This window comes from Platalea leucorodia (genome assembly GCF_965183815.1).
Source record: "Platalea leucorodia genome assembly, chromosome: Z".
In the NCBI taxonomy this organism is placed as follows: domain Eukaryota; kingdom Metazoa; phylum Chordata; class Aves; order Pelecaniformes; family Threskiornithidae; genus Platalea; species Platalea leucorodia.
The window spans coordinates 332543-345203 of record NC_138858.1 but is presented as its reverse complement, the minus strand read 5'-3'; the positions used below and the strand labels follow the sequence as shown (position 1 = coordinate 345203).

Here is a 12661-nt window from a genome sequence, read left to right as displayed (position 1 = left end):
TTGGTACCATTATTAGTTCTCAAATTATTATTTTACTTTTTTGTGTTTCCATTTATTGCAGAAATGAATACGATGACACAATTCTTATCTTAGATGCTCTGAAGGTTACGGCCAACATTGTTTTTGGATATGCAACGTAAGGAAATCTTTCTTCTGCTATGCCACAGAGGTTTTGAAGCCAGAAGTGACCAGGGAGATCGTGTAGTTAATCTTTTAAAGAAAAACACTAACTGTGGTGTTAAGGGACCAGTAATTTATATCCATATCTTTGTCCTCATACTATCTTTTTTACTTCTTTCTTTGAATCATTCCACAATCTAACTGACTCTGAAAATGTATGTGTAATGATTCCCAGTATTTAATGTTCCCATTTAGATACAGGGTAATGCCAGTGAGAGAACTGCATTCAGCAAACCAGAAACTGCTGGACAGTGTTCCTTATCTTTTTCTAATGGTTACTCGTAGGAGTGTTCTACTCATCTAAGTATTGTTTACTAGAGATGAAGAAAACACAGAGAAGAAAAAAACAAATTTTACCCTCCGACCCATAATGTTCTGTTTCTTTGTGCTGATGGGGAAGGGGGAGTTATGTCGTGTGTGTTCCTAATGGTACTTACTGCACTGGGAGCTCATACAGAAGGTCAAGTACTGTGGAGCAGTTGATAAACTGTAACGTCTGTGCTGTACCCTCTTTGGTCATGTGTCTCCTCTGTTAATGCAAGTTAAATTTCTAGAAAAAAAATGTGTTAGAAATGTAAATTAATGAATTATTGGAGGAGTAGCATATAGATTGGCTCCTGTGTTTCTTATTCTAGGTGTAAAGAATAAAGTTACAACTGCAACTGAAACTATTTGAAGAGGTTACTTAAGCAGAAAGCTAAATAACCTCTCTCTATCAGTTTTCAAGTCAAGTGCAAAAGCTGTTGAATAGAAGTAGTCAAGAGCTTTAATGAAGTCTTCTATGAGAAATTTAAGCTCCTCATATAAACAGTTTGACATCAGCTCTGGTCTGTGGCTTGACTGTAAGTGAAACCTTCCCAGAATGAGTTGCTTGCAAATGAACATGAAGAGCAGGCTGGCCTTAGACACAACCTGGTTTTCAAATTGTGGGGTTTATTTCCCCCCGTTCCCAACATAACTTTACTCCTTTTGTCCTCATGTTGATATTAATCGTGCAGATGTTTCAGTGTTTCTTCATTGTCTGATATTGGTGATCCCACAGGTGCCAAGGAGCAGAAGCTTTTGAAATTCAGCAGTTGGGGTTGGCCAATGGAATCTTCATGAAGTTCTTGAAGGACCGTTTGTTAGAAGACAAGAAGATTACTGTACTGCTTGATGAGGTTGCAGAAGGTGAACTCCAGCTTACTGCACTAACCGTCTTCTCAGCCTGCATTACTAAAAACTTCTCTCTTTCAATGTCGTTCTTCTCATGGTGAATGTGTTAAGCTACTTTAAGCTCATTCTTGTTGCATTTTGTTACAATAGCAGCTTTTATCAAGAAGCAGGGCAGCACGTTAACAAAGATCATGATATTATAAAGGGATTTGAGCTTCTTTAATAGTGATCAATTTGATACTCTCCTTTTTAGTGAACCTTATTTGTTCTGAGTGTCTTTCTGCATGGAGCCTTGAATTGTCCATCCACAGACACTACTCTTCTGTCTTGTGGTGTCAGCTGCTAGTGGTAGTCCAGTCATTTCCACGTTCATTTAAACAATTAACTGAGTCCTACCTACCTCAGAGGGTGCTATAGTGATGATAATTATTTGCTCTCTATCAAAGGCTATAAGTGCACTATAAAGGGCAATCCACTGTTTTAATATGCCTGGTTTGGTAATTGTCTTTTATAATTGATGGGAGAAGTGCTAAAGTGAAAAATGTATTGCTTCTGTGCAAACATTTGCTGAAAACATAGAAGAATAGAGACGGCCATTAACAAAAGAGCTGTCTGTGTAAGATTCTGTTATTTGTAGGTAATGTACGTAATCAGCCAAGTTCTGCTGTGGTTTCCAGTGTACTTGGTGCAACTGCAGGTCTCGGCATTTTGCCCAGTCTGTCTTTTGACAGGGATCCAAAAAGCAGAAAAAAATCTGAGAGGATCCTAAATGCACAGGAAAGTTCTGCTTTAAACAGGTCAGTTGAAAATGAAATGCAAAGACTAGACCAACAGAGCCTCTGTCAGTGCTCTGCTGAGGAAAGGGAAGAGATCATTGGTTGACTAGCTGAAATATCAGCATGGAATTTATGTCATTGGTGGCAATAGGAATCCAGCATACCCCCAGGATGAAATTGAAATGTGATGGTTCTTGGTTACCATTTGCTTGTTTGTCTGGTATATATTCTTATATATATTCCCTGTCTTTTTTGCTTATAGTTGGTGTGCTGCTTGCCTAGATCCCATAAAACAAACTTACTGTTCTGTATTTTCAGTCTTATTTGTTAAACTTTCCATTAAGTTTCTGTGAAAAGTTAAAATTTCAGAAGATCTCAGAATTATCCTGAAGAAATAGGGTCTGTAGATGGTAAAACTAAAACAATTTTTCCAAAGCCTAGGGCTGAAGTTGATTCCCCCCGCCCCCCGCGCAGGGTGATGTGGTTTTCTTCTTTTGCCAGGTGCAGACAAGCAGAGTGCTTTTTACATTAAGATTTCTACTTTTTAGTTGCATACAGTACTACTCAATTTTGCCATTACCTAAATACAAAGGAAGAATTTGAGGACTTGCTGTTCTCTCATTTGCAGCTAGCTGTAGCTGTGTTTCCTGAAAGCCTGGCAGAAGCTCTGATAAAGCTCCTCCTGCTGGATGCTCACCAGCTGCTCTATTTCAGCTCGAATTCATTAAGTCATCGTTCCTGAAACTCTGTTTTGAAGCAGGCCCCAATATCTTCCCTTTCCCTCATCTTTCTTGCCTTCTGGGACATTCTGACTGTTAGTTACTGTTTTGTGAAAAGAGAACACTGTAATCTGCTCATCCTAGCATCAATACTACATCTATAGTATATGTATATACTACATCTTTAGTTTTTATCCCATGTTCTCCCATTGTCAGCTTGTTCCAAACAGGAGTAGGAGTAGAACAGACACCCGCTCGTATTCTGCAATGGTCACAGACCAATCGGTCTTTCAACTTGCATAAGAAGTTTACAAATTTTATAATGAACAAATATCCAAAAATATTCTCACCTTCTTCCTCCCCCCATCTTTTTTGTCATTGCTTTTGGGTGTTCTTAAGTGGGTTAGTATTCTCTGAGATTTCTCTCTCCTGTTCCCCCCACCTTCATGGCTTCCCCATAAGAACATGTCACAGTTCTTCCATCACCCATTTTCCCTACGCTTCCCCAAATGTCCTGTAAAATATGACTGACTCTTACTGCTTCGTCTGTACTGCCAGGTTAATGTCACATGCTGTAGATGTTCTGATGTGTGACCTATTACTTATCTCATTCTTAAACTCAGAGTGGAGAGAAAGATTGATTTGTCAGGCAACGTGATAACCGCTGTTGTCAATGTTACCAGATATTGGGTGTTAGTGAGTACATTGGTGCACTGATGACACTTGAAAATGTTCCAAAGGAGTGTTCGTGTTAGAGGTGTTCCATGTAAATAGCCTTCATTATTTCATTTTTTATGAACTCATAAATGGAAATTTTCCAGGATTTTTTTAATTCACTTTGCAGGCGATAGGTTTTGACTTTCTGCATGCAGCAAAACTATCTGAAAATGTCACCTTTAAATGTAATTGAACAATCAAACTCCCTACATTTAGGAGTAAGTTTGAATCGCAGACTGGTTAAAGTTGGAAGGGACCTCTGGAGATTGTCCAGTCCAACCCTGTTGCTCAAAGCAGAGTAAACTAGAGCCGGTTGCTCAGGACCTTGTCCATGTGGGGGGACAAGGATGGAGACTCCACAGTCTCCCTGCACAACCTGTCCCAGTGTTCGATCACCCTTAGAGTAAAAAGTTTTTTCTTACGGTTAAGTGGATTTTTTTATTTCATTTTGCATCTCCTTCCTCTTGTACTGTCACTGGTCTTGACTGAGAAGAGTCTGGCTCTGTCTATTTTACTTTCCCTCATCAAGTATTTATACATATTGATAAGAAGTCCCCTGAGCCACGTTCTCTCCATTCTAAACAGTCTCAGCTCTCTCAGCTTCTCCTCATACAAAAGATGATCCAGTTCCCTCATACTTCTCTCACGTGAGAGGTGTTCCAGGCCTCTCATCTCTGTGACCCTTCACTGCACTCTCTCCAGTATGTACATGTCCTTCCTGTACTGGTGAGCCCAGCACTGGAGCCAGCACTCCAGATGTGGCCTCAACAGTGCTGACCACAGAGGAAGGATCACCTCCCTTGGCCTGCTGGCAACGCTATTCTTGTTGGCTGCCTTTGCCACAAGAATGCGTTGCTGGCTCGTGGTCAGCTTGGTGTCCTCCTGGTGCCCAAGGTCCTTCTCCGCAAAGCTGCTTTTCGGCAAGTCTGTCCCCTTTCTGTACCGGTGCATGGGGTTATTCCTGCCCAGGTGCAGGGCTCGGTGTTTCCCGTTGTTGAACTTCATGAGATTCCTCTCTGCCCAGTTCTACAGCCTGTACAGGTTCCTCTGAATGGCAGCACAACCCTCTGTTGTATCAGCCACTCCTCTCAGGTTTTAATCATCTGCAAACTTGCTGAGGGTGCGCTCTGTCCTGTCATCCAGGCCATTAGTGATGATGTTAAATAAACAGCATTGGCCCCTTTATCAACCCCTAAAATACTCCACTGCCTCCAGTTCTTTAGAAATCCCCTCCAATGGTATTATTCACATTCTTGAAATGAGTCATTTTAATTAGGACCTTACTGAATCAGAGCTATGATATTGCTTGAACTTGTTTTGAAAAACAGCACGTTGACTAGGACACATGCAAAACCCTCTGGATTCTCTGCAGGCATCTGGCATGCTGTTTTAGCCTTAAGTGAATGAATAGCTGAGCAATGAATACTTCCGAAACTACAAGTTTTTATGGAAGTGCTGACACTGGCATAACCATAGCAACGAAAAAACATTGCAGTGATGTACTTAATTTAGTTAGCATTTCAGCAGCATTGATTTTGAGACGAACTATATGCATCTTATTTTTAGATATGGGCAAGTGTCACCTTACCAAAGGCAAGCAAGCTTTGGAGATCCGCAGCAGTTTGTCTGAGAAAAGGGCATTAACTGATCCCATTCAACAAACCGTATCTTCTGCAGAGTCTGTGGCACGGAACCTACAGTGGGCCAAAGCTCATGGTATAGTATAGTCTGCTTTTAGATGATCCTGCTGGCACGATGGGAAAAATAAGAGGTTGTCCTTCCTTAACAATCTCTAGTCTGTGGGTTGTGATATTGAATGGAAATGGAAGAAATTCAAGTTCATATCTGAATTTTCATTAGAATGTTCAGATCTTGGAAATTTTTGTGTTGGGGTTTACCTCTTACATAAGATTATAATGAACAAGGTGACATGCAGAATTCATCCTGAGTAAGTATATTTAAGACCACTCAAACACTGTGGGAGAGACTTGTAGGATGTCCACCTCCTGGGATGATCTCCCGGTAATCTGTTTGTCTCTAACAATGACACTCTTAAGACATCATGAATCTCATTCTAAAGTCATCACCTAAAATAGCCAGGTGAACTGTATGGTAAAAGTGCATGATGAAAAGGAGTTTTCAGTGTGTACAACTAAGAAAACTAAAACACAAGTGAGATCAGTTCCAGGCTTTCTAGACTTCTTTTAAGAAGGGCAGTGGGGTTTAAGACCTTTTTATCTTTTTTACCTAAATATGTTGGAGTACGTTTTAAAATTTCTTTGACAGGTTGGGCAGAGGGTCAGGGGTGGCATTTTTAAGACAACTAGTCATGCAGGCAGACTCTCTTACAGATGTAGATTTTTATTTGTGGAATCAAGCCCTTCATTCTTGTTTTTTAAATGATTGAAATGCAAAACAAAAATTATAAAGACATAGTGTTATCTTACAGTTTATTTGTTTTAAGCCATGCATAGAAGAAAATGTGTTTGGAATTTGGGAAGAGAATAACCTTTATATTTGTGTAAAGGTATGTCTATGATAATGTTAAATAATCCACTTCCAGTGGGAACAGAAAAATCAGTACAAAGCATACAGACACAGAATGATGTCATTGACCCTTGAGCGCTTTCAGATATGTTCCTATGGATTGAGAAAGATCCAAAATATAAAGAAGAAAAATGCTGCGGGCTAGGCTTTGCGAATGTGTGCATAGGCCGTGAAAGGAAAAAAATGAACCTGAAACTTGTTCTGCTGTCAAATTCAAAGGTTCTTACAATGCTATAGCTGTGTCTCCTGCCTAGCGGATATATACCATATTAACCTTACTGGTTTGATTACAGATATGTAAACAAATTTTTGGGTCAGTAAGCTGTACCCTAGTTACAGTAAACGTTGCCTTGCTAGTTGCACTGAGATTGGAAAGAAACCTGCGAAGCCGAAGTTGAGTCAGCTCTCTCTGGCAATGTCTGCCCGGTACCGTCTGATACTAGCACACAGTGTTGCTGCCTGGTCAGCTTCTAGCCTGGATTGCTTCGGTGTGAATATGTAAGTGATAGGTAGAGGGAGGGCAGGAGGAAGAGGTCTATACCTTCTAAAACTTTTGAATTGAAAAACAAAATTTAAAAAATAGAAAATACATATGCTAAGTTTTATTTAGAATGTAATGTTGTGTTATTTATTTGCAGAGCTTCCAGAAAGTATGTATCTTGAATTCAAATGTGGTGTTCAGATTCAGTTGGGGTTTGCAGCCGAGTTTTCCAATGTCATGATAATCTACACGCGAATAGTAAAGAAGCCACCTGAAATAGTAGTTTGCAGAGCCTACGTGACAGACTTCGCCCTCGTAAGTGCTTCATATTGGCGTCTCGGTGCTCTCCCTCCACTGAAGTTGAAAACTGTCTGGTCTGTCCATGTCAAACTGCATCTTTTGTAGTAAAATGGGTCTAAGCTGTTGAAATCAGGTGCTTACATGTGTGTGTCTGTACAGAGACACACATTTACTTTTTTTTTTCCTGTATATTTTTAATATATATAAAAATATGTTAAAATCAATCTGGGGTCATCTTTTTCAAAGTCTCCTTTGTTTCTCATTGTCTAATATCAAGTATTTGTTATATTTAATTAAAGAAGTTTAAATGTCAGTAGCTCCTATGTGAGCTGAGGACACATCTACCTTTCTGGACAAGGTCTCTTAGGCTTTAGTTTTACAGTTCTTTGCACCTGGGTAATCCTGTCCAGTTCCATTGATGTTACTCAGCTGTTCACAGTAAAGTGAAAGATACAAGTAAAAGAGAGAGCTCCTTGGAGCTAAAAAACTTGTTTTCTGATGTCTATGAAAGAGGACATGGGGCAGAAAACCTTTTTAGATAGAACAAACAGGACGCTTCTGATGAATAAAATATTTGAGTTAATGTGCATAATGAATACATGTATTTTTAGCCCACAAAAATAGTGTTGTAGTACTGCAGAAGTTAGGTAAAAAAGAGCAACCCTGAAGCAAGCACAGCAAGTTGACAGGAACCATCAGCAAAAGAGGGTAGCCTACTCAAATGTAACCCCTTCTGCCTGTGACTAAGAGTGATTTCAGCAGCTTTTGCAAGTAATCCAAGATTGATGATTGCTTTCTTTTTAAGAAGAAGAAAATGCTGACTTTATAAAAAGAAATGCTGCTAACTATTTTATGATCTACAAATTCTGTACCTTCAGTTAGGTTTTCTTTTTTTTTTCTTGCAACAGGACCTGGATGTGGATCCTAAAGAGGCCAATAAAGGAACTCCTGAGGAAACTGGAAGCTATTTAGTATCAAAGGACCTTCCCAAGCACTGCCTCTACACCAGGCTAAGTTCACTGCAAAAACTAAGGGTTAATATATATTATTACTCACAAGTTTGTTTAGATAATTTAGATTAATCGTGTTGCTTTGCAGTTCTGTCGAGGTGGCTGTGTATTGTCTGCATAATAAGTAACATGTTCTTTGGAGGGAAAAAATGGCTAATAGCACAATCTAGTGACTTTAGTTTCTTAGCAGAAAGATAAAAGCCAGGGAATCAATGCATATGCAATCCTGATACCGTCGTGCAAGGCACTTTGTATTTTCTAGGCCCGTACTGAGCTTTGACAAGATGATTATTTTTGTGAAGATAAGCTATTGCACACTGTGGGGATGTTCCTATGCCCTGTAGTACAAGAAGAATGGGACCTGAAGCAGATACACATCTTACAAAGTCATTAGTAGGAGATGAAAATGTTACGTATCATCTCCTTCCATTCCAAACTGTGCTTTTGGGCCTGCAGTTTTTGAAAGGTTCTCACTTCAACATACTGTGGCCCTGTTAAGTTTCTCTCTGTATCTTTGTGTCATGAACATCTGTGCTGGACATCACTTGGTACCTCTTCTTCATTGCTTTTGGCAGCTGGTGTAATATAAGTGCTTCTAGAAATAAAGACTATCAAGTGAGGAAGTATTAACTAAAAGAGGTCCTCAGTAAACAAGTCTTGCCTAATAGGGGTCTTTAGCTCCCAAAAAGGTTAGTCTCTCCTTCTCCAGCAGACTATGACTCTTTAAGTGTTTCCTATATTGTTTATTTGGGGAGGAAGTGTAACCTTTTCTTTTTCTCCCCCACCCTGCTTTCCTCTTTTGCAGGAACACTTGATCTTCACTGTTTGCTTGCACTATGAGTATCCAGGAATAGAAGATACAATGGATGAAAGAAAGGAAGTTAATGTTGGGAAGCCCCTTATTGCTAAATTAGGCCTTCATCATGGATTCAAAGATACTAACTGTCGCCAGACCTGTTGCGTGGCTAATAATGCTTTTCATAATCAAATAGAATCAAGTCCAGTGGCAACTAAATACTACGTCCCTAGTCACTGCCAACCCAATTCCTGTCCAGGAGTTTACCATCCAAACCATATTTGCTCAGACAGCATCAGCCAACCAGGCACATGTTCTTGCAATGGGACTTCAAGGATATTAGCTTCAAGACATGAAGTACAGAATTACTCACCCCCTGTGGAAAAGAGTAATGTACCAGTAGAGACCACTGATGATACTGTTGAACTGGAATTCCTTCTCTCTGACAACCTCAGCTTCTCTAAACAGCAGTAGCTGTGATGCGTTCAGAATGGACCACGGTATCATCCTTGAATAGGGGACCTTCCACACTGCTTATGCATCTCCTAGAGTTTGGGGGCTTCACGGAAAAGGGATTGGAGAGTCTAGAGGTGGTACTGGAAATAAGGTTGTGACGAAAATTTTTCAGATCCAAAGAGACAGAACTGGACTGACAGATTTAGATTTAAGAATGAAAAAGGCATGATTTTTTTTTTTTTTTCCTCCTACCATTTGACGGTTGATACAGGGAAAAACCTGAACTCCTCAGAGTTTCCTGTTCCATTCTCTGGCAGTCAAACAGCTAACAAACAGCGGCAGTCGTGCATTTCTGGGAGGAAGCTGCCGATCTCTGTTAAAGGATTAATGCATAAAAGTCTGGCTGTGGTGACAAAGTTTCTCTTGAGATAGTAAAGCCTTGGATCTCCACAGCTGCTTCTCCAGTCCCAACTGGAGTTATAAGATTTACTGTAAATGTATGTTTCATAAATATTCTGTTTTCAGAGAGGAATTGCTCCTCATATACAAAAACAAGATAAACATCTATGGCTGTCAAAGGAGAAAATGTTGACAGAATTAAGCAGGAAAATGAATTTCCATGTCCTCTATGATTTAACATGATTTTAAAAAATCCATTAGCCCCAAAATGATAAATACACCTTTCTCTCTTCCATCTTTCAGTTTCAGTTGTTCAATATCAAGGGATTTCTTTTTACATACTGCATGAAAATAAGGTTTTATGTATTTATATATATTGTAACAGCTTCCTATTGAGTATCTAAGATGACACATAAGGTAAATGAACTGAGCAAAGAGGGAGCTTTTACAGAAGTGAAGATACCGTGGTTTAATATTCCAGTGTTAAGAATATCTCCTTCAAGCCTCAGTTTCTTTCTTTCCTCATGTATGTATTAGGAACAGTCACTGATATTCCAGTCCCTTGGATGTAGCTAATAATCGATCAGCTTTGACTGCATTCTCCTCTCATGGTCAGATGTCCAATGTCTGGCAGCAACTGACAGATGGATGAAGAGCTGTGCAAGGAAGACAAAACCTGAACTGAGCTAGTAAACTAACATTATCGCTTTTTTTTTTTTTTTTTTTTTGAGAGAGAGAGAGAGAGAACTAGATTACAAATCATCAGAGGGAGCAAAGTTGCAGATTCATACTGTGGGGGATTGTTCTTATTATGATAATCTTTCCCTTATGTAACACACTTAAGACTTTTACTGATCTGATTTCTGCAGTTCTGTTCTGCAAGAACACTAAATGGAAATGTGAGGAAAAAGTGCCTGTTCATATTAAGCGAAGTATTGCATAGTTAGTCACACAGTAAGACATGCTGAAGGCTAAAAATGAATGGGCAAGATGAGGGAAAACTTCGGGGTTCTTCAGGCTGAAGTACGGGATGGTGTTCCTGGACACCAGCTGTTGTTTTTCTGTGCTGACTCTAACAAACAAACAAACCAACCCTGTTCGGTTGTTTTCCAGGCCAAATGTATTTATATTCATTCAAATAAAAATGCTCACAGTCTACCCTAAAACTGTGAAAATCCAAAATAAAGATTCCAGCATACACAAACTTATAAAAGATAAACAACTTTTAAACGCAGCCTGCCGAAGGTGAGGGACGCTTGCTTCGTGTCACAACCTGACACTTCAGATAGAGCCCTACAGGTGTGCATTTGCTCCGGAGCTCAAAGGTGGGGTTCACCCATAGACTAGATGCCAGAAGTAAGCTAGTCTTCTAGGGCCTTTAGCCTCTGAACCCCAGAATCTCGCAATTAGAGGTGGAGGCATAGGCACCTTCAGAAGACAGTTGATCCTCTACTGAAAGGCAAATGAGCTACTTTCATATGGTGCTTTATTGCTTCGTTGACCAAAGGGAACAGATAGACTTAGCTTGGGCTAGCTGCCAAACCTTTTAGATGTTGCAAAATTTTTTGATCTGTGCTTGGGAAAGGGCAGTTTGGCTCACCAAACTGTTTTGCATATTCAGGTTGAATAGTTTGGTCAAAAAAGACACATCAATTTTTTTTAATGTTTGGTTTTGTTTCAAAATGCTGAAGAATCTGTGACTTGCCTATCTGGGGACGAGTGTGAGAACACTGATGTTTTATTAGGTCTTAAAAAGTCTTGATGCTTTGAAAGCATGAAAATATCGGGGTGTGAGGTAATTAAAATTCAAGGGAATTTTCAGATATGGGTAGTAGCCTTTCCTGCCTAGGTAATATTGATAAGCAGTACTGCTTTAATTAAGATCCCCATCATGAAATAATTTTTTACTTTATAAAATTATCGTAGCACTTTTCATTAAGTAGGCAGCAAAATATAAAATAATTGAGTGTCATTGACGTGGTGTACAAACCAGTTTAAATCTTCAGTTGAGATCCAGCCTTCTGGTGGGATCTGGTCGTCTTACAATGTGTTGGCTGGACACCGAGGGCGGTGCTGCATGTGGTTGTAACAAGTTTCAGGTGGGAATGTTAGCACATCGTTAACCACATCTGTCGATCTTCAGATTCCTCTGCGCTGAAAGGTGGATATCTGTACATGGATTTTAATGTTCTCGTTTCCAAAATGGCAGCCATGCCTGAAGTAATCTGCAAATGAGCTCGAGTTCCTGACTCTCTCCTTTGGAGGGTATTAAATAGTGAAATATTTATTGATGAATGAGATGTACCTGTGCATTAATTGTCCTGTGTAATTGACTTAAAAATTACAGCTTGAGACATGGCCTCGTACTGTAATATTTAGCTGATTCTTTTGTCACATTTTCTAATTTGTATAAAAGCTTATTCTGTTTCTTACTGTATAATAAACTGTTGTCCACAAAATGATGTATCTGTGCATATGTAGTTGCTATAGTCTTCTACTCCTCCCACTTTAAAAACCCCCAAACTGTATTAAAACAATGTGTATAATAAAATAGTTTCTTTAACAAAAAAGAAGGGAAAATCTGAATCATGAGCTTCACCTCAAGTTAAATTTATGTGCACCCAGGGCCTGTACAGGTTTCTCAAAACTATGCACTTAGAAGATTTTTTTTTTTTTTTTTTTTTGCACATTTATATGCTGTCTAGCTTCTGATATCCCAGCTGTACTGCTGGCTAAACCTAAATGATCCTTCTCCATTGCTTCACAAAGATATCCAAATGAGTTTCAGTAATATTTGGACAATTTCCTTGAGAAACATGGCTAGAGAAAGAATCCAATTATTAACCCTTAAAAGTTGTCCAGAGAAAGGCAGGGGAGCTCACTGTATTTGCTTGTCTATTTGCAGGCGCCTCCTTCGCGGCACGGGAAGGGCTTGCGGGAGCAGCAGCGCTGGAGCGTGAGTAGCCGTCTCCCGGCACGGCTTAGAGCTGCAGCGCGGCGGCTGCTCAGCGTCGCCGATGCCCTGCTGCGGAGGGCTCTAACGTACCGTGTTAGTTCTCAAGCTTAGTAGGTGGTCCGATGGTGCGCAGTCTTTGCCAGCCTAGGTAGGAACTGATTAACCTTTG

The 12661-nt window shown here is 39.8% G+C and overlaps 1 protein-coding gene across 6 annotated transcripts in view; it reads left to right on the top strand.

Moving 5' to 3' along the window:
• LOC309602280 (mucosa-associated lymphoid tissue lymphoma translocation protein 1-like) overlaps positions 1–11961 on the top strand; it is a 38476-nt gene extending 26515 nt beyond the window's left edge. For 5 of the 6 annotated variants that reach the window (XM_082335727.1, XM_082335725.1, XM_082335724.1 and 2 more), the window contains 6 exons: positions 62–136; positions 1223–1350; positions 5114–5263; positions 6733–6890; positions 7784–7909; positions 8691–11961. In XM_082335727.1, the coding sequence (XP_082191853.1) occupies positions 62–136; positions 1223–1350; positions 5114–5263; positions 6733–6890; positions 7784–7909; positions 8691–9155 (1102 nt within the window). In that variant the 3' untranslated portion in view covers positions 9156–11961. The remainder of the gene's footprint in view (positions 1–61; positions 137–1222; positions 1351–5113; positions 5264–6732; positions 6891–7783; positions 7910–8690) is intronic. The other variant, XM_082335726.1, reaches the window with a different exon arrangement.
• Positions 11962–12661: the final 700 nt, after the last annotated feature.